Source organism: Mustelus asterias, chromosome 16, assembly GCF_964213995.1.
Source record: "Mustelus asterias chromosome 16, sMusAst1.hap1.1, whole genome shotgun sequence".
Taxonomy (NCBI): domain Eukaryota; kingdom Metazoa; phylum Chordata; class Chondrichthyes; order Carcharhiniformes; family Triakidae; genus Mustelus; species Mustelus asterias.
The window spans coordinates 45,113,653-45,136,667 of record NC_135816.1 but is presented as its reverse complement, the minus strand read 5'-3'; the positions used below and the strand labels follow the sequence as shown (position 1 = coordinate 45,136,667).

General features: G+C 41.3%; 1 protein-coding gene across 2 annotated transcripts in view; it reads right to left on the bottom strand.

The window, feature by feature from the left end:
- Positions 1-23,015, bottom strand: part of pdlim7 (PDZ and LIM domain 7) — a 142,395-nt gene that overhangs the window by 4,175 nt on the left and 115,205 nt on the right. For both annotated transcript variants that reach the window (XM_078231039.1, XM_078231040.1), the window contains exons 6-9: positions 11,479-11,722; positions 5,983-6,163; positions 4,833-4,953; positions 2,708-2,823 (exon numbers count right to left, since the gene is read on the bottom strand). In XM_078231039.1, the coding sequence (XP_078087165.1) occupies positions 2,708-2,823; positions 4,833-4,953; positions 5,983-6,163; positions 11,479-11,722 (662 nt within the window). The remainder of the gene's footprint in view (positions 1-2,707; positions 2,824-4,832; positions 4,954-5,982; positions 6,164-11,478; positions 11,723-23,015) is intronic.

The window sequence follows — 23,015 nt, the reverse complement described above, 5'->3', positions numbered from 1 at the left end:
GGTGAAGATGCATTCTGTTCTTAGAATTTAGTTCCTACAGCACTGGTCACTATAGTCAGGATAAATTAAGATGGCTGATGGAGACTGGATTGGAGCCTACAACCAATACAATATTCTCATCAGCTGTGTAGAGTTGCTTCACTTCATTGAAACTTGGAGGGGAGGGGAGGGGAGGGGAGCAGGGTGGGTGCTTTCCCTCATGAGGAAATCTAGAACGTAGGGACACAGTTCCAAAATGAGGGTTCTCCCATTGAAGATGGGCACGGTGGCACAGTGGTTAGCACTGTTGCCTCACAGCGCCAGGGACCCGGATTTGATTCCCAACTTGGGTCACTGTCTGTGTGGAGTTTGCACATTCTCCCCGTGTCTGCGTGAGTTTCTCCCACAGTCTAAAGATGTGTGGGTTCGGTGGATTGGCCATTCTAAATTACCCCTTAGTGTCAGGGGTACTAGCAGGGTTAATACGTGAGGTTACGGGGGATAGGGCCCGGGTGGGATTGTTGTCGGCGCAGACTTGATGGACCAAATGGCCTCCTTCTGCACTGCAGGGATTCTATGATTCTATGAAAAGGAGTGGGTGGAAGCAGGAGACAATGTGGGCTTTGGGAAGAGGGGAGAAAGAGAAGTGGGGGGGGGGGGGGGAAGGAGGTGTGGGATAGTGTATGTTGTCAGTAACTCAGAAGCATTATTTTTTTTAATTTTTTAAAATACTTTTCCAATTCAATCAAATCAAATCCAATTCAGAGTCTCAACAAGTTGAGACATTTCAGATCCAGACTGACAAGACAGGACGGGAGACCAAAACCACCCTGTCCTGGGCCTGATCTACATGAGTCAAGCTGATTGGAGAAGGGGGAGGATCCTCCTCCAAGACGTGAGCTCATTTGCATCTTAGCCAAAAGGCCGAGATGCCGCTTTTAAAAATTGCTTCATATGAAACACATGAAGCCTCAGTGTAACCTAATGACCTCAACCAAGTGCAGGCAATCCATACTACACTTGATCTTAGCCAAAAGGCCGCATTATGCAGCTAGAAAAAGCAGTCTTGTTTCTCTGAGCTCCAACTTATGGTAAGAATGAAAAAAAAATCTTATGACTGTTTCCACTCACTTTAAGGACAGCTGGTGTGAAACACAGCAAGCACACTCATCATGACTGGGTCCTGAAAGTGCTGGAAGACCCTACTATCCAAACTGAAATGGACGTGCATTCATTTCAGTCAACTGCCAGGGTCAAGTAACAAAAAGCCCCAAAGAACCTTGCAGTATTTTGGGTGCATATGCAAATTGGGTGCAGTCCTTTCCACCGCTGGACCATTCTTGTGCTCATTTTTACACGCTGGAATTCTCTCTCTTTTTCAGCACGTTCAAAACAGAAATCCAGAGATTTCTGGAGACTAATGACATCAAGTGATATGGAAATTGCACGAGAAAGTGGAGTTAAGTAGATGATCAGCCATGATCTAATTGAATGGCAGAGCAGGGTCAACTAGCTGAATAGCCTGCTCCTATTCCGATGTTAAATGGGTGCAACAATATTCAATTTCTACTCCAAGATTTGAACAGATCATGCTCTTAAAATACTTAGCCAATATTTAGATTTGAAAAATTGCCTCTTATTTCAAAATAATTGTCAATTAGATGCAGAAACCAAGTAAATTACACAAATGCTTTTGTTCAAAGCTCAGTGAGAACTTTCCCTTAAGCTATTTTCTTGATGATCAAAGAAAGTTTCTTTGTTTGTTTTAGCTTTGCTGGAACATGATCATTGAATATAGCTATTTATTCAAACAGCTTACACATTGTGACTGAATTAAAAGAATCAGTATCAAATATAAACCAGACAACAATACTTCACTTATATTGTAGTCATATCATAGAAATCATAGAAACCCTACGGTACAGAAAGAGGCCATTCAGCCCATCGGGTCTGCACTGACCACAATCCCACCCAGGCCCTATCCCCATATCCTGACAGATTTACCCACTAATCCTTCTAACCTACGCATCTCAGGACACTAAGGGCAATTTTTAGCATGGCCAATCAACCTAACCCGCACATCTTTGGACTGTGGGAGGAAACCGGAGCACCCGGAGGAAATCCACGCAGACATGAGGAAAATGTGCAAACACCACACAGACAGTGACCCAAGCCGGGAATCGAACCCAGGTCCCTGGAGCCGTGAAGCAGCAGTACTAACCACTGTACTACCGTGCCGCCCATATCTAACATATTTGGTTGAGGTTTTTGTAATAAGTCTTCGGAGGCAGAAATCCCTTCACCAAAATCCCTTTATTTACAATTCCAACAGCAGTACACAGAGTGCTATCAGTCAGCAGTCTACCTTTGGGAGTCCCAGAGGAACTGACACTCCTGGTTAAACACAATGAAAAGACTCCCTGATTGGCCCATCAATTGACTCCTTAATCAGGCAGTTCATATTCCAATAGGCCAACCTCAATGGCCTGATTGAAGTGTTTAGTTTTAAATTGAATTTGAGGTGCCATTTTTGCACTTTAACTTCAGTGATGACTATTTTGAAAAGGAAGTGGTGTTTTGACATAAATAAAACAAAACTTATTTGCCACTTAAACTATGACTGCTTTTTGAATCAAGTATACATTTAATTGCTCTCATCTTAGAAGAGACATGGACATTTGTTTATAGTATTACATTGTTGGAGAATTGAAAACATATTGATACTCACTGCACATACAAAACAGGTGTCATGCCAGCTGTACCCTAGAGCTTCGAGAAATCTATCACCAGCATCGATCTTGAAGTCACAGCCATGACATTTAGTGCCAAACATTTTCTCATAGTCTAATTAGGATTGTACAAATAGAAAATGTAGTTTTAGATTTAATTGTACGGTACACCGCAGAAACTTTAGTGTTACAGACACATTTTTATAAACACTAATTTAGGTATTTGATAATCACTGGTTAGGCCTCACACTTTAGGAAGGATGAAAGGGCCTGGGAGGGAGTGCAGAGAAGATTTACTATACCAGGGATGCTAAACTTTAGTAGTGTGGAGACCAGAGAAACTGAGATTGTTCTCCCCATTTCAGAGACGGTTAAGGACCGATGTAATAGATGCAGGAGGACCTTTGATACAGGTATTCCACTGACAGGAGAATCAGCAATTAGAGGACACAGATTTAAAGTAATTAGTAAAAAACCAAAGACAAATTGAGAAATAATTTTACTCGGTAAGATAAGTTGAATACATTCTTCAGAAATGGAGGTAGAAGCAGATATAATAGTGACTTCAATGGTAAAAGAACAATCAGAATGAATGTAAAATGGCGCTACCGATTCACTATCCCATTTTGTGCTATTAGTTTATCTCACAGGGTCCATCTAACCTGATTCTGTGCACTCCCCAATCCCCCCCCCCCCCCCCCACCCCACCACCCCACCAACCACCAAAAGCATCATCCAGCAAGTTTGTCAAAAGGTTTGGGATCTGCTTGAAAGGACATAAAAATATTGCATTAGCGATGTTGAGTGGTCAATGATTAGATATAACATCCCACAAAGATATCAGGATTGACAAAATAGCAAGGAAGGAAAGCAGATGAAAACACTGAAAACTCTAGACCTCTGCATGCATATGTATAATGATAATAATTCATATAGACCCGTTTTGTGAAAGAATAACATATTGTACTGATAGATTTCAACTGGTTATATTGCATTCCATAAAGAGGCAAATGACAATAACTGGTGTTACATATGGGGTTAAACAATACTGGTGGAGGTGATGGGGACATAATATGGGAAATATATAAAGGTGTGGGCAGCGTGATATTAAATAGTCATTTTAATATTGTGATGAACTGTCAATTTTGGTGCCTGGCCAGCCTGCAATATGTGGGTGAGCTCAGGGATGGGCACCTTTTGTGTCCCCCCCCCGCCCCCCTCAGTAAACATGCCCATCACAGGCATGTAAAATTCTGCCGACATAAATATCTGCAAGATAAAAATTACTTTTCTCCTTAAAAACAAATCAAATTAATGAATTAAGAATCTTGTATGGCTTCTATGATAATTATAATCTTCATAATTACTTTCTGAATAAACATTTAAAAAGCTCATTTACTGTTTACAGTCCCCAAAAGCATCATTAAAATGTCACAAATACCACTTAATAAAAAGTAAAAATGACTTATTCAATTGCTGTAAAAGAATGCCCATGTTATTATCTCCTAAATGCATATTAAAACTGCCAATCTGTTGATTCACCAGTGCTAATATAAAAGATTTTATAATGTTAAAAAAAAACTTTCATCACAAATCATTTCTTTACGTATGTAATAAAACAAGCCTTTAAACATTTGTGATTACGTGCTGAATTTTTCCATTCTTGTCTCCTTCCAGTCCTATGTTGACCAGAGAGACAATGCTGTTGTGTAGATGAGTTTGCAGTCATTTACACTGTATATTGTTGCTATTCTTCGTCCCTTGATTCAGAATAAAGTGGTATTAGACTATTTATCTTCATGACCAAGGGCAGCTGGGGAGATTGGATTTTAACAATTGGCAATAGGTGAAAGCATATATACGACATTGTTAAATGTTGCCAGAATTTCTAAATAGCTGTGATACTGCATAATATCAAACTGATTTTTAACTTTGCAAATATGCAAGAGTGCTTGCTTGCATTAATACATTTGAAATGGTGTGCAAATAAATGCGTTATGATACACATTTGATTTTTGTACAAAGTCTTACTCTGGCCTTAATGATGATGAATATAACTTTGACCAAGCAAATGTCTATCAGGCCGTATTCTCAATTTTCTTCTGCAGTACGAAACATATTTACCTCTCTCACAGTAGGGTTGACCCTCCTCCATGTAAAATGCTTTGTTGCGGATGGGGGTTTTACACGCAGCACAATTAAAGCACTTCACATGCCATGTCTGCTTCAAAGCATGCATAATTTCCTAGAAACAGAAAATGCAAGTTATTTCAAGTAATTTACTGACTACGTTGTTTAGACATGGCTAGGATAAATAATCTGGATATGCAACACAAAATTTATTAGCAACAGGCATCATGCACCATCTTGCAGAGTTTTGGGTAAGCCAAGTTCAAATATAACCATTTCTGATGATGGCTCTTAAATAAGGCTGTTCGGGTCATTTTGGAAATTTATACCACAACTAATATTTGCATTTTGACCTTTTTATGTTCAGAGGTGAAAACTGGAGAATGAAGCACGCTCTCATTTTAGACACTGAGCACTCCAAGGTATATCTCGAGTCGTGTGTAAAATATGTAAAATGTCCTTGCAAAGCATATTTGCCCAATTACATTTTTTCTCTCCCACACACAACCTATTCTCGCTGCTCTGTTCGGAATGAAGTTGGTTGAGATTCCACACCTTTTGGCCGGAATTCTCTGGCCGTTCACTCCAGTGAGATTCTCCAGTTCCGTGACGGTGAACGGAGATTTGGCTGAGCGCCCGCTTGCAGCGGCGGCAGGACATTAACGGCCAGAGAATTCCGGCCACGGTCTTTAAAGCCAAACATTGGACACACCAATTAGTAATGGAATAATGTCTCAGATACGAGATGATAGGGAACCCACTGAGCTAGGGACATTGCAATACTTATATTGCTGGTAAGTTAACATTTACTGCAGCTGATTTTATATCAATGACCCCTCAAATCTACAGTTCATTAATTGAATCATCGTTGAAATTTGATAATTACCTGCATCTAAATTGTTTTCAATTTAAAGTTAGTAATTCCCAATCTAGAGGAGCTACTCTTGTGTGTGTATTCAAACCTTCTATTAAAAAAAATGAACAAACATGAAAGTAGTCTGATTCATGGTTTATCTATCTGGGTTTCCACATACAAGAGGAAGCACATTTTAAAAGCTCTTGCTTTGATTTTGGTTCATAAGTTGGTTTACTTTTTACAAACCACTTCTGCATTCAAAGCTACAATTATACAAGATTTACTTACGCCTATAATCTTCTGTTTGCATTTGGCACAATTGGGGGCATGCTTATTCTCATAGCATTTCCCACAGAACACAGAGCCCTTTTCCTCAAAAAATCCTCCCTCAGTCAAGGTCATTTTGCACTGATTGCAAGTAAATTCTTCAGGATGCCAAGAACGGCCCAATGCGACAAGATAACGACCTCTAAATAATAAAAGGAGCAAAGTCAAAGATGCCAATCTTGATTCTTTAAACTGATGAAGTCTGATGACAATAGCACCCCTTCAGGTGTAGATTTTTTAAAAAAAATCACATTTATAAAATTTACTTTTCTGCTGCAGTCATTTAATCTGATTTATTCATATATATCCAAACATAATTCTCAAGACATTTGTATAAATTCTGCACAGTTGTACAGCTGAGGAAATGTTTGCAAGTCACATATTTGTCTCCCAGCAGCTAAACACAGTGTCACAGTTATATCTACTTTGATAGGGTTAAATACCACGGCAAAATCAACCTTTTCTCCACTTGTTTTAACATCTAACATTATTATTAGCATGCCAAACAGATGGAAGAATAAGGGAAGGTAAGGGAATTAGGGGTTATAGGGATCAGGCGGGTAAGTGGAACTGATCCACTTCAGATCAGCCATGATCTTATTGAATGGCGGGGCAGACTCGAGGGGCTAGATGGCCTACTCCTGCTCCTATTTCTTATGTTCTTATGTGGATTTGAAGAACACGTTTCTTCCCCTCCGGTGATGATTTATGGTGGTGGACAGGGACTCGCTCTCCCAAAACCTATGGTGGTTGTACTTTAGATGTAAAGAAATAAATGCTTCAACTGTTTAATTAAACTTTTAGAAATTAAGATACCAATTTATAGGGCCTTTAATGTAAGAAGGTGCCCCAAGATTGTTCACAGAGGCATTATCAGACAAAAACTGAATACGAAAACAGGAAAGGTTATATTAGGAAAGGGAACCAAAGAGTCAAAGAAATGGAACTTAAAAGAGGGAAATGGACCGGCAGAGGGGTTTAACTGAAGGCACAGTTACCAATGGTAAGACCCTAACCTAAAAAGAGGAAACCATTTCTTTCATTAGCCTAGCCTGGGGGTCAGGAAGAGAAGTTAGGTAGTTAGCTATTTACCGAAAATGATCTTTCATCAGATGCTATTGAGCTGAACGTTAATTCTGCTCTTCTCTCCACAGATGTGGCCAGATTTGCTGAGTATTTCCAACATTTTCTGTTTTTATTTTTATTTTCTAGCATCCACGGTGTTTTGTTTTTGCGTTAAAATTTTAGCTGGTTGCCACCAGTCATTTCTTATCCTGCTCTCTCTCTCTCTCAGCCAAATCGCAATCATTTGGCTCCATTCTTGTCTTGTTTAATGAGTTTCTCTCGCAGTAACTAAACCTTGAAACTTCTAATCCTCAGAACAGCTTGAATCATGATATTAGAATATTTTAATTAAATAATGACAAAGTTTGTAGACCAAATCGGTGAGATGATTATGTTATTATGATACATACTCACTGCAATTACATTTACTTGTAATGAGTTTCATAAGCTTAAGCTGGGTGGTGTTTTGTAATCACGGATCAATGTCAAGTTGGGAAATAGGTTGCTTATGTTGGAGTTAAACCGACTTGGACTAATAATTGCCTTTTCTTTTAGCCAATACTGACTCAAATGTCCTCCAGAAGATGCTAAAGCTTTATAAAAATGTAGTGACTGAAATTATTGACCATTTTCACAATTATATAAGATATTAAAGACTCAAGTTTCAGACACACTGGTATCATCTTCAGCGATGGAACTGAAAATTTCCTGCATGCACTGTGACTATTTTTAAAGCTTTGGTGCTACACAGCTGTTCTTTTTTGCAAGGTTATAAATGCCTTTAATATTTTTCATTCTATATTTGGCAGATACCAGATGTAGTCAAATCAGGAAAGCTTGGCTCAAGCACTCATGCCTGCCTGCCATTCCCATCCCTCGGTTTGATTTCTATGATTTATAGTAACACAGGTCAGGGACATGGAGGTCAGCAATGATATATATTGATCAAAGCTTTAAAACTACAAAATAAACTACGCCAAAGATAGATAAGAGTTACCATTGTTTAGCAAATTCATTAAAACCAATTATACAGCAACTAATAAGGAAGATTTCAGGATTCTAAAAAAACCTTTGTGTATAATTTCATAATTGTGAATCAGAATTACTCTTTAAAGAGGGAATATGCTTCCTCATGATCCATATGATTAATTATTTGTACGAAATGGAAACCAGTATTTGCAACAACTTGTATTATAACGCACCTTCAACGTAATCAAACATCCCAAGTAGTTTTTCAAGAGCATTATAAAACAAAACATGACACTGGCCTACTGGGACAGATGACCAAAAGCCTGGTCAAAGAGGTCGGTATTAATGGGTGTCTTAAAGGAGGAAAGTGAGATAGAGAGGGGGTAAGCTTTAGGGAGGAAATTCCTGAAAATTGAAGGCCAATATTAGAACAATTAAAATCAGGGATGCTCAAGTGGCCAGAATGAGAGAACACAGATCTCAAAGATTGTGGGTTAGATTGTGATAATGGGAGGGTATGAGTCATAGAATGATTTGAAAATGATTTCAAATTCAAGGCATTATTTAACCATTTATTTCAACACAGGTTATTACTTTCATATGTTCAAGCTACATTGGTGATAATGCAGCCCGTGGAGATTTGTTTTTCTCCCCCATGATCACTGTGCATAAAATGGATTATTTAAGTAAACACCTTAATATGCTAATTTATTTGCATTACTAAAATCTTGTCCTCAATTAGCATGGTGGCACAATGGTTAGCACTGCTGCCTCACAGCGTCAGGGACACGGGTTCAATTCCGGCCTTGGGTCACTGTGTGCGCAGAGTTTGCATGTTCTCCCAGTGTCTGTGTGGGTTTCCTCCAGGTGCTCTGGTTTCTTCCAACAGCCTGAAAAATGTGCTGGTTAGGTGCATTGGCCATGATAAATTCTTCCTCAGTGTACCAAACAGGCGCCTGAGTGTGGCAACTAGGGGATTTTCACAGTAACTTCATTGCAGTGTTCATGTAAACCTATATGTGACACTAATAAATCAACCTAAAAGAAATACATGAACAGATCAAAAGAGATAGTGTTTTCTTATGCTGATGTGTCTAACACAAGCCAATTGACATCTGCCATTTTAAAACAAGCTAAATCTAATTAAAAACATACTTTTTAATTTAGCAAAGAAATTAAAAGCTTAATTAAACGGGAAATGCCTTTTCAATTTAGCAAGGGGCGTGAAAAATATTGTGGAAAATCTCTTCAGAGCGAGATCAATTAAAAAAACAAGCAATGCAGTTGAAAGGTAGAAAGAAGCATTGCTGTTGTAGCATTACTCATGTATCTGCTGTGGCACTGTAATCCAATTCTCCATATCTGTTTGTGCTGCAACTTCCCTCAGTCATTGCCTGCAGCCTCACAAAGGGCTAAATTTTACATGACCTCAGTGGGTGTGTTTCCCACAGATGGGGGTGGAGTGGCACATAAAATGGGGTGGCTGCTTATTCTACCACCTTCATGTCCACCTTGGAGCTCACCCCCAAATTTTGCACGGCAGGGTTGCCAAAATCGGCAACCCACAATATTTAAATGAATATTAAGGGTAAATTAGGTTTGTTATCAAGCTTATTGAACCTAAAAATAAATTGCCCACAACATTATACATTCAGTCTGGGCAGCAAGGTGGGAGCGTGAAGCCAAGTCTACAAACTGAAATTATTGAAGGGCAAGGAGGGGAGGATGCATGATGCTGCAAGAGGGGTCTCTTCAGGCGCGGCCCTTTTCCAATTGTGGGGCAGCCCGCTGCCTCTCTCCCGCTTAGACTGAAACCCCCTTCCATCCTACCTGCTCCCCCTCTTACACTCACCCTCTTCCCTAACCCTCCAGAGTCAAGACCACAGACTTCCTGCTCCAGGAATCCTAGGCCTCATATGTCACACCTCACCTGCAGTCCCCCAACGCTTTTGTGGTACTGCTGGGATGGATGGAGCTGCCAGCCTGCTCCAGAGGGTGGGACCTCTGCCCCACATTGGCACTCAACTATTATTAGTGAGCTCCGCAGCTCTCTATTGCAGTGGGGATACTCAGCGAGGAGTCACTGCACTCGAGGATCATACAGGTTTTCTATATCTTTAAAATATTGGAAATATAATACAAACCCAACCTCTATTCTGGACAAACAGGCCAACTCGATCCAACTCTCCTCATCATGAAACCAGGTCCTAAATGCCCTAGCAGAGGTTTCTCGTCCAATTCAAACGTAATTAAATAAAAATAATCTTAATGCTGATCTAAATGCATTGCATTCTGATAAAATCAGAAGGAAAATCATTTTGCCTTCCAGTAAAACATGTTGGAAGAATGTTGTTGCTGTTATATTGGGTGGAATTCTCCCGTTTTCAGACTGAGCGCTCCTCCTAGTAGGAAAATGGGAGGGTTTCAGGCTGGCGTGGCAGCATCTGTCAGGTGGGATTCACCCGCTTGATGGGTGCAAATTTATGCATCCCGAGAAATCCATCGGCCAGCCCAGCTTCTCAGAGATTGGGGTGCCATTTATAAAGTGGACCTCAAACTCCGAGCCACACGCCCCGATCAGGGGAGCACCAATCCCTCAGTGAAGAGGGGCATCTTCCCCCCGCCACTACTCAAATTACAGGTCATTCCCTCCCCCCCCCCACCCCACCCCAACTCCCCACCATGCAGGCATGAAGGTCACCCAACCTGACCCCCTCCTCAGTCCTCCCCCCTCAAGCCCTCATTCACACCTCCCCTTCAGGCCCCACCCTTAGCAGTGCCACCAGTGCACGTCACCCTGGCACAGACCTGGTGCTTAGGGCCTCTGCGGTGGGGGGGGGGTCAAGGAGATAGATCCAGCGGCCATTTGCCCCTCTGCCACTGCCAGGCTACAAAGGGAGGATCCCCAAGGATTAGGTGGGTTTGGGCTGGGGGACAAGGCGTTGATCTCAGCACTGTCCCCTGGGCTGGGGGTCCAGTAGCTGGACTTCCCCTTCTTGCCCTGGCAGACCTGAAGATCTTTCCAGGCATGGCGATTTTGACAGCTCTTTGCTCACTTTGTCAAAAACAGAGAAAGGGAGAGGGAGGTAAGAGGAGAAAGGAGGTAGGGAGAAACAGAGCGAGAGGAGTAAATGAGGCCAGAGAGCAAAGCATAGTGTTGAAAGGAGAAAAGCAGTGGAAGAGGCAAACAGGAGAGAGGAGATGCAAAAGAAAAAGCAGCAACATAAAGACAAAGTCATCATATTTACTGCAACCTCACAGAAGGTCACCTAGTGGAGTAAAATAACAGACATGTCACGATTGATAATTGGAAATATTCATTCATCGCAAATTTATATTGATTACGATTAAGTAAGCCTTTAAATAACCCAAACTCCACGTACAGAGCATGGACAATTAATTTTATCTGCATTCCTTACTCACTTGATAACCTTGTTACAGTGGGCACACACTGGAGTCCTGTTAGTTCCATCAGGTGCTTGCTGCGCTGCCTGGACAATAGAATTTCGATTTTGTTGAGGGGTCGGCTGAGCTGGTTGGGTGAATTTAGTCATTATGGTGGTAGTTTTGTCTGGTGCATACTTCTCTGCAAAGGAATTGTCAACCACCCAAGGTGGCCTGCAACTTGGAGCAGAAGGACCTGGAGGAGCTCTTGGGACATTTTCCACTGAAAAATAATGCAACAATTTCATGAATTAGATGCTGTAATTGTCAAGTTGTACTTTCTTATGGCATTGCATTAGTGATGTGTACATTATGCTCAAAGGCAATTGTTCATTACCATTTCTATAACTGGTTGGAGCTTTGATTATTTAACCAGTACAAAAAAGCTCAATAAAATAAATTATCCGAGATTTACTATTTGAGATTGATGCAACAATTAAAATAAATCACAAGCTTGTCTTCAGGATGGCACAAAAAGGCAGTGACTTGTCAACCTTTCACATCATTCAAGGATCGCCCATATCACAGTGTGTGATGTCCATAATTCATTTAACTCATAGCAATGATTAATCAGTTATATGATTAATCTGCCTCTTTCAAAAGGTAAGTCAATCCAGACAGGGCAGCAATTTCCTCCGGTACTGGATCCTTACTATGTCAGAAAGGTCTTTGGAGGTGACGCCAAGATACCATTGCTACGATTAGTACAAAGTACTGGAAAAATGTAGCACCAGCATTTCTTATATTCAAAATGAAAGAGCGCTGATATTTTTGAGCATCAAACTTTTATTTTTTTTTAATATTGAAAATATCTGAAGCTTTTCATCTCTCTTCCACCCTCCTGTACTTTCTTTTTAACCTGAGGTACAGTTGTCTTTATTATCTCCCAAAAGATCTCCTTTACCACCTGAGGATTTCTCTTTTCCCCAGTTTCTATTCCTCATAGGCTGAGACTGATGTCGGAAACCAAACTTTGATTTATGAACCAATTCATAATCATCTGCCATTTCTGCGGCTAACCTTGCAGTTTTAACCTCTGCTCTTCCAAATGAGTTTCCACTACATCAGGAAGTGAATTTTTAAATTCATTCAAAATAATCATTTCTCTAAGAGCTTCATATGTCTGGTCCATTTTCAAAGCCCTTATCCAGCTTTCAAAATTATTCTGTTTGATCCTTTCAAATTCTATGCATGTTTGACCAAGTTCTTCCCTTAGATTTCTAAACCATTGTCTGTAGGCTTCTGGCTGTAGTTCATATGCACCCAAGATAGATTTTTTCACTTCATTATACTTCCCAGATATCTCCCCTGATAGTGATGCAAACACGTCATTAGCTCTACCTACCAACTTCGTTTGAATCAGTAACACCCACATGATCTGTGGCCATTTCGTTTGTTTAGCCACTTTCTCAAATGAAGTGAAAAAGGCTTCTACATCCTTCTCATCAAATCTCGACAATGCTTGGACATATTTAAATAGATCCCCATGAAGCATTTGACTACAAAGTTCTTGCTTCTTTTCATCTTCTTCATCACTATATTCAACCTGTACTTTTCCCTTTACCTCTGCCAATTTTAACTGGCGTTCACTTTTTATTGCCAGTTTCTGAAGTTCAAATTTTCTCTCTTTTTCTTTTTGTTCTGCTAGGGCTGTCCTTTCCCTTACCTGTAATTCAAGCAGCTTCATTTCTTTTGCTTGTTGCAATTCAAACTGTTTCATTTCTTCTGCTCGCTTTTCCTCCCTTTCTTTTTCTTTCGCTACTCTCTCCTTTGTTTTAAATACAAGCTGCTTTAATTCTTTTTCACGTTCAAGCTGTTTAATTTGTAATTGAATTCTAGCCATTTCCAATGATTCTGCTAGTGTTTATGGCCATTTTAGAAGCTGAGCTGTCACCACAATTATTTCCCCCTTCTTTACGCCATTAGGCAATGTTAACTACAACATTTTTGTCAATTCCAAAAGCTTTGTTTTAGTCACCTTTTGTAAACCACCTTGTGTGTGGTTTCTTCCACACCCAGGAACTTCTTAGCCTCTGAAAGAGCCATTATTCCACAAGGCACTCCCTATTTAAACCGGAATACAATACCCAAAAAGAAAACACAAATATGCTCACCACTCACTGTCTTTAAGCTCAATAATCCCAAATAAATCAAAAAATATAGATTTTAAATCCCGCAAAAGAGCCCCCAATCGTTATAATTCAGATCAGAAACTCCAAAGTGTTTTATGAAGTCCGTCTGAATCATAAATTTTGCACTTTGAATTTGGCTAGGGTAAGCATGGTATGTTTCATTTCAGACATGATTCAAATGACCCACTAGGGAGCTTTTATCAAAATTTATTTAAGAATATAGTTAACATGTATAGAAAGAAAATTAGCAATAACTTTAATCAATCACAAACAAAACAACCACGATAATGTATAACCCTTAACAAATATATCTAAAATGTTCCAATGAAACAAAACTTCCCAGAGACAAAACCTTTTCTACAGGTTTACCACAGCAAGGACTAATGCTCACGTGATACTGGAATGGAGTCCTTTGGTTGCAGAATTGAAACCCTGACTTCTAGCAGCCCTCTCTTTACACCCAGAACAGTTTAAAATCAAACAGCTTCCGAGAACACCAGGTCAAGCCACCAACAGCAGACTGTCTGCTCCAGGAAGGCAAGAAGCCTTGCTTTCAGCTAACCAGCAGAATTTTCAAAATTGGGGAGAGAGAGAGAGAGAAACACTTCTTTTCAGCTTGATGTTCCTTCTAAAACTAAACCTACAGCCAGCCGAACAGAAAATGAAACCTTAAATTCACTAGGAAGGAAAAAGAACTGTCCAAAAGCACATGACCTGTCAACCAGTCTTCCTCCTAACAATGCAGGGCAATAAAAAATTTCAGAATAAAAATGAACAACCCCATTTAAGCCATTGAAGTAGCAATAAAAGGACTTCTACAGACATCCCGGCAACAATGACAGCTGAGGTTGTGAGAGCTGCAGAGAACATGATTTAAAAAGAAATCTCTTAAAGGTACATTACCATCACAGCTTAATTAACTCTGAGGCAACAGTGCTAACCACTGTGCCACCATGCCGCGCTACGCTGTAACAGAATGGAGACAGGAAGTGGAAGTGGTACAACAGTTTTGCATTTATTGAGCATCTTTCACAACCTTCGAATATTCCAAGAACATTTGATAGCTAATGAAAAACTTCAGATGCTTAGTCACTGTTCACATGTAGAAAACACAGAAGCCAATTTGCGCACAGCAATCTCCTACAAACAGCAGTGTGATAATGACCAGGTATTCTGCTTTTGTGATGATGATTGAGGGGTAAAGATTAGCCCAGACATTGGGAAGAACTGCTTTATTTTTCTTCAAAATAGTGCCAGGAACTGATTCATGTCCACATTAGCAAGCAGGCATGGGGGCTCAATTTAACATTCAAGTGACAAAACCTCCAACAGTGCAGTATTCCCTCAAGTCTTTGCAGTCGGGATTGAACCCCCAGCATTGTGACACGGAGGTAAGACAGCTACTGACTGAGCAGTCAAACTAAAATTTAACCTGGTCTTTTAACTCTATAAAAGCTGCAAGCCACCGGCATTAATCAGACGTATGCAGGTCTCTGAATAGGTATTAATTGTTGTGACTGGAAGCTGACTGACCAGTTTTAACGTGTGCATTTCTGAAGGTACTTGCAAAAGCACACAAAGCTTAATGGAGTGAACTGCTCACTAGAGCAAAGATGGGAAGTCAGTGCCAAGGGACAACAATAAATAAATAAAATATAAATAAATGACGACGAAGAGTAATTAATTAAATCTGAGAGGATAAAACAAAATTAACTCAGTGGAGAATATCAACATTGAAGGTGCCCAAATTACATTAAATACAAATCTGGTTTACATAAATAATAATTATGAGTTAAGGAAAACAAAATTAAAATAAACCAGCAAAAAGAGATTAATTAGGAATTAATCTGAACTCAAACTGAATCTATTAAACATGATTTAGATGTTCATTATATCTAAAACTAAATCACTACTAACAAAAAAAAAGAGTAAGAAAGAAAAAAAGTGCAGGCAAGTTATCAAGAATGTGGGTTTTGATAGAAACTGCTTCAGATTTCCATACAAGCAGAAAATGTCAGCCGAATTCTCTCAAGCCCCTACCAGTGGGTTCAACAGTGGGCAGGGGTGAAGAATTCAGAGAGGCCCAAAAATCAGATTTACGCAAATTTCCCACAGGATCTTCTGCTGGTGCCCACCACAGCGGATCGGGAAACCTGTTGGAGGTTGGCATGAAACTCATTTGCATCCTGCTAATGGGATTCAGATGAAGACGTAACCACCCATGCCTGATTCTCCACAGCACCAATGGGAAAACACGCTGGCACAAAAGACGTTTAAAGACATGGCGTGCAGATGACAGGACTCACCTGAACAATTCTTGAGGCTGCCCCCCAGCATTCAAGATGGGGACCGCTGGCAATTTTGGACTCCAGAACACCACAGCAGTGGGTGGGGTGAGTGTCTGTAGGTGGACTGTCCAGAATCAGTGCCCCGGAGAAAGTCCATCCTCCAGTCTCAAGAGTGTTCTTAGAGGTCCACCTTCTTTCATCAATGGAGGAGCTAGTGATGTTGGGTGTCTTCAACATGGCGCCTGGACCCGACAGCGGACTATGTGCCATCAGGCCTGCCCCGCCACAAAAGTCAGCACAGAACTCATGGGTGCATAATTAATGAGGTTGAGGCCGGAGGATTCGGCATATTTTCCTGCCGGGCTCCTCAGTGGGAAACACTCCACAGACCCAGGATGGGGAAGTTCCACCTTGTGTCTGCTTCAGACACTTCAGCTCACTTTAGAAGATAGGTGCAGGAAGTGGAAAGTGTTATTGCCAATAAGCAGGGTAGGAGAACCAAAGGCAGATAGAGGAGAAGGTCCAACAGATATTGGCCCTATCCAACAGGTAAAATGTAGTTCATACTCTTTAGGAGGGAGAGAAAGACTGCAGCGATGCCAACCATTATGCTCACTTAGGGACCATGAAGCAGAAAGCTGTCCAAAGGGAGCAGATCAAAGTAAAATATGCCAGTTATAATATATTCAATAACTGGGAGATCAATAGCATCCTCTGTGGCCACGATCAAGATTTCTAAAGGTTGTGTTGCCTACCTGGTGCCAGGTGGACCTACCTCAATATAGCTGGAAAGGAAATGGGAGATAATCCAGTTGTTCTGATTCCTGCTGAGACTGATGACCCAGAGAAAAAAAAGGGAGGAGGCTCAACTGAGGGGCTACCAAGAGTTGGAAACTAAATTAAAAAGTAAAACCTGAAGGACAATAATCTCTTAGCCACATGGCATTTGGGGACAAACAGACCAGGGAGGTGCACACACAGCTGAGGGAGAGGAACTGCATTTCAATGACCAGATTTAAAAGAAAAAGAACGACAGAAACATGTCAACTTAAATGGTGTGAATAAAACAGCATCAGGGAGAAAGAACAGGCCTCCTGACAAGTAAGAGTTTTACAAATGAAATCACGGAGTACAGGAAATAAATGGAATGAATTAAAGGCTCAAATAAAGGCTAGATGATATAACATGGTGGTCATTACTAAAGCTGATTGTGGTTGGAAGTTATATATCCCAGGTTAGTAAAAATAATTGAACAGGAAAGGGGAGCAGGAATAGACTTATAAATTAAAAATACGACTTCAACATTAGTCAGAGAGGTATGGGAAGGGAAAGCAGTTTGTGACAAATTTATGGTTTGAATTAAGGAATGACTAGATATTAAAAACTGTAACAGAAGCTTCCTACAGCCTTACAAGGATCTCTGCTGAGGCCTCAATTATTCACCATCCTTAAATGAGTTAGATAACACAGTAACATTCATGCCACACAAGTGCCAGACGATGGCAATCTCTAACGAGCGAGAATCCAACCATCTCCCCTCGACATTCAATGGCTGAATCAATCGTCGCTGAATCCCCCTCCCATCATCCGGAGGTTGGCCGGGGGAGGGAGGGAGGGTAGGGAGAGGAGATGGTTATCATTGACCAGAAACTGAACAGAACCAGCCATGTAAATACTATGCCTACAAGAGCAGGTCAGAGGCTGGGAATTCTGCAGAGCAACTTGACTCCTGACTCCTCAAATGCTGTCCACCATTTATAAAGGCACAAGTCAAGAGTGTGTGAAATACTTGCTGTTTGTCTGGATGAGTGCAGCTTTAACAACAGTTGAGAAGCTTGACACAATTCAGAACAAAGCAACCTGCTTAATTGGCACTATTTCCACCATCTCCAACATCTACCACCTTCAACATCACTCAGTGGCAGCAGTGTGTACCATGTACAAGATGCACTACAGCAACTTTCCCAGGCTCCTTTGACAGCACCTTCCAAACCCGTGATCATCTAGAAGGATAAGGGCAGCAAATACATGGGAACATCACCACCTGGAAATTCCCTTCCAAAATCACACACCATCCTGACCTGGAATTACATTGTTCCTTCATTGCCGCTGGAACTCCCTTCCTAGCAGCACTGTGGGTGTACCTGCACATGAGGGACTGTATTAATTCAAGGTGGCGGCTCATCACCACCATCGCAATTAAGGATGGGCAGTAAATACCAGCCTAGCCAACAATGCCCATGGAAGAATATTTAAAAAACAATCAAGAACCATATACAAAAGCAAAATACCAAATAGTACAGATACTCTCAATCTGAAATAAAAATAAAATGTTGAAAATATGTAGCAGGTCTGGCAACATCTGGGCGAGAGAAACAAAGTCAACATTTCAAGTTTGCCAATGACACAAAGATGGGAAGTAATATAGATGGAGCATCATATCCCAGAAAGACATTGATACATTCAATGACCGGGCAAAACCATATTTGGGGATTTTATTGCAGGCAAGTGTGAGGTTATCAATTTGGGAGTAAAAATGGACATACATCAGAGAGAAACAGAGGTATAGGCTGGAATGTTCCAGCTGTTCATGCTGGCGGGATCTTCTGGTCCCGCTGACGGTGCACCCACAGCGGAGGTTTCCTGGCAGCATGGGGGTGACATGAATGGGAAATCCCATTGATGGAGGCGCGTTCTTTGACGAACGATGGGCTGCTTCCCACTTCGAGAAACACGCCATGCTGAGGCCAGAGAATCCCCCCAATCCTACAGTCCAATGATCTTTGAAAAAGACCCGAAATGTTCTGACGAAAGGTCATTGATCTGTTTCTCCCCCTACACACACTGCCAGACTTGCTGAATATTATCAGCATTTCCCAGTTTTATTTCAGGTTTTCATCATCAGCAGGTGTTTGATTTTGTAAGGATTTATCAATGTTTTATTTTTAAATGGTGAAAAGCTGCTAACTGTAGAGGCCTGAAGAGATTTTGGGGTCCATATACACATTTCATTAAAATGTAGTGCACAGATGCAAAAATAAACAAAAAAACTATTGGAATGTTAACTTTGTGTATCTAAAAGCTAGAAGATAAAGGCAAGGAGGTCTTGCTACAGCTACACAAAGGCCCGTTTAGACCATATTTCGAGTACTATGAACATTTTCAGGTATCACATCTTAGAAAGGATACGCATTGGCCTTGCACAATTCCCAGAATTCCAGAGGTTAAATTATGAGGAGAGAATACAAACAGGGTTTGTATTCCTTGGAATACAGAAACTAAGAGATTGGTTGAAGATTTTAGGATTCCAAAAGGAATTGATCAGGGGCGGGATTTTCTCCGATATAGACAAAGTCCATTGTCGGGCAGGAAAAACAGCGATAGGTCCACCAACGGCAACGGTGGCTTTTTACGCCATATAGTGAGGGACATGGAAAAATACAGAAGGCAGTCAGGGGTTCCACGAGGTATCGCTCGCGGACAGCCTTGGATTCCCTTGCCCCACCATCAACTCAGTGCTTCAATAATCCAGACACCATTTTTAAAAATCACCCCAGTGCATAGGGAACAGACCAGGAAACATTCTTCATCCAGGTGCACCTCCTGGCACCCCCCCGCTGTGTCAAACCGACATCACCCTAGCAGCAAACTGGCACGTCATACTGATCCATGTGGCAGACCCGCCTGGATCAATATGTACAGGCTGAAATTAAGCTTGGATTTCCCATGAAGGGGAGGAGGGATCATCGCTTCCTGCTTTTACATCAATGTGAAACGCGACTCCGGCCTTCTTGCGATATTTTCCACTCTCGCCGCCTGACACGAATGAGAGCGGAAAACCCCGGCCCAGGTTGATGGTAAAACAAACTATGGCCACTAGTGGGCGCACCTCAGACAAGGAGACATAACGTTAAGATCACTCAAGAAAGAAATTAGAAAGTAGGAGCATGTTGGACATGTGGAACGCTCTCCGACAAAAAGCAACGGATACTTGCTCAAACAGTAATCTGAGATCAATAAATTATAGCAAGCCAAGGGTTTCAAGGGGTATGGAGCAAGAAGCAGGGGGACAGTGAGTGATGATTTGACTGAATGGTGGGAAGAGCAGGTTTGAGACGCTGACTGGCCCATTCCTGTTCCTATGTCCATCTTGTATCTACGCGTCTGCGGCAAAGTCAGAATTGGCTGCATGACAAGGAGTAGTAGTTTTAAAATGTTAACGGCTGGGAATAATTAAAGTCATTTACTGTGATGATTGAGATGTTTTAGCACTCTCACATTGCACTTCAAGAGAAATGGTTGCAACATGAAAATAGCCCTGTGGCAACATATTACAAGGGTTTGCTTCTGTCTTATCACATTGCGAACTTTGGATCGTTGATTTCCGTCAACCACATGCAAATTTGCATTGTGGCGATGACAGAAGGCTATTTGTGAAGTTGCTTATCAAACTGTGGGAAAAATGTCTTTTGGAAGAAATGTTGTAAATGACTTTATTTTGTTTAAGTATTGCATTTCTAGATTTGTTCAAGGCCTCACTGTGTCTTTGTTAGTCCATTTGTAAATAAAGCTTATTTTTAGCCTTTATATATATTGATCCAAGTGATGTTTCCCATTAACTGGAGAAGACAGGAGAAATTGGTGAACAAGATTCTAATAAACAACTGTTAGTCTTAGGCACAGTCTCTCTGAAGCATTAGGCACAGTGGCATGGATTTCCATTTGTTGGAGTTTTGGCCTACTCAAAATAAATAGTTTTTTTTAAGCTAAATATTAGGTTATTTAACTTTTTCTGATGAAGGTGAAGAACCAGCTCCATTAACAAATCTAATCTTTCAGCTTAACTTGACAAAGTAGCAATGGTTATCAGACACTCCTGCTAAAGGGAGACTTAAGGCGCTCAATTCAAATATGAATATATCATGTGATTTGCATGCATTTAGTTGGCAGCTCCTTTTCCTTTAAAGTTTTGATCGAGAGGCTGGAGGACGGCAGAAGAAGCACAAATGAGGGGGAAACCTTTTGGTTGAGGGGGATCTCCGAGAGGTAGAAGGCAAAAATAATCTACAAAAGTTATCTCAGTTCCCCTGATATTTACTTAAATGTAAGGACAAATGGAAAAAATCTTAAATATCATAAGGCAAGAAGAGGATTGGCTATAAACTTGAGCTCGAAACACAGGGCGGAATTGTAGGTGAAAAAAGTGGGGTGCAGCTCACCGGTTGCATGCCTGGTTTTTCTCAGCATATTATCCAGCCACTGAGAAAAGAAATCCTGGAGGCATGTTCCATGCCATCACACCAGCAGGTGGGGCCTAAAAGAACCGGCAACGTCAGTGTTCCAGAGCTCTATTTTATTGCCCCAAGTGTTCAGGTACGACAACAGCCTCATGCATATAATTGATTGGCATGATTTTCTGTCACTTATTAATATGCCTATTGTGGTGAACCATCGTTGGTTCCCACTAGATAGTACTGAGCCAGGGTCTGGCCAGTACTACATGTATGTATATATGTTGCTGTTGGGGTTAGGGATGGGTTGTTCTACTTGTTGCTGTTGGGGTTAGGGTTGGGCTGTTACACCTTGTATTATAGTTATTGTGGTACATCCCAGTCGGGCTCCGCCTCCTGGGAGAGGTATAAAGGTCACTGCTCTGACTGGGACCCCTCAGTCTGGGATCGTGTATATAATTAGTAGCTTCGTTGTAACAGCAAATAAAAGCCTTTATTTCCTGAGCATCTCAAGCCTCGTGTGTGATAACGCGCATCACCTATATTAATGGTTGATTCTAAAACTGTCCAACATTTGTGACAGCAGCAACTTGGTTAGAAAGGGGACTTCCGCAGTAAGAATGGATCAGTTTTCCCTTTCTGAACTTGGCCTCCTACACTGTTCTAATGGAGCTCAATGCAAGCTTGAGATAGAACGCCTCGCATCTCGATTAAGCATTTTACACTGAACATTGAGTCCAACAATGTTACATCATAATCCTTGTTCCTGTTTTTTTTTAAAGTAAGTGCTTTCAACTATTCTGCTATTGCCATTTCAACTCCTCTAGGCCTATCTTTTGTTTCTTTGCTTTTCTCATTCCTTGTAAATCCTTTAAGTTTATTTATTTATTCATCACAAGTAGGCTTACATTAACACTGCAATGAAGTCACTGTGAAAATCCCCTGGTCGCCACACTCCGGTGCCTGATCGGGTACACTGAGGGAGAATTTAGCATGACCAATGCGCCTAACCAGCACATCTTTTGGACTGTGGGAGGAATGTGTTCTTTGTTCACCCGGAGGAAACCCATGCAGACACGGGGAGAATGTGCAGACTCCGCAGAGACAGTGACCCAAGTAGGGAATCGAACTTGGGACCCTGGCACTGTGAGGCAGCAGTGCTAACCACTGTGCCACCATACTGCCCCACCACTGATGACCTGGAAATGGAAATCAGAAAGTTAGCTCCCACTTGGCCACTAGCGTATGGGTGGTTTCTCCAACTGCTTATGTCATCACTGTGCGACCCAAATCCTCAATTTCTGCTGTGTTGCTGCTTTTCTTGCTGCCACTGCCACTCTTCACACTCCCCTGCCCCATGGTGCTATCCTCTCACACCCCACACTCCCGCTTCTCTCCTTGCTTACCACACAACCCCTCACCTTCCCCCCCACCCCGCCCTGTTCCCTTCACTTCTCCCTTTCATTCCCCACTGTCAATTCCAGCAGCAGACCAGCAGCGAGGAGAGCAGTGAGGGGAGTGAGGCGCTGTAAGTAAACACATTTAAAATCCAGCAAAAAAAACACTTCCAATTGCATGCCAAGTACCAGCTGCTAAGACAGCATTGATTTGGACAGTGTCTGCACTGGGAAGCTTCCCATAGGATTATCAAAAGTTAACTTGGGAGTTATAGTGTTCATTGCAGCTTAATGCCCAGGAAGTCACTGTCCATGATAAGGCAAATCTGACACAACATCTGCACATGTGCAGAAAGAGCTCCCATAAATAAATGCAGCCATTTTCATTACCACTCTGTTTTGCTTGCATCGTTGTCCCTTTTGTCATTTAATCTCACCTACCTTCCAACCTTTCATAACTTTCACTCT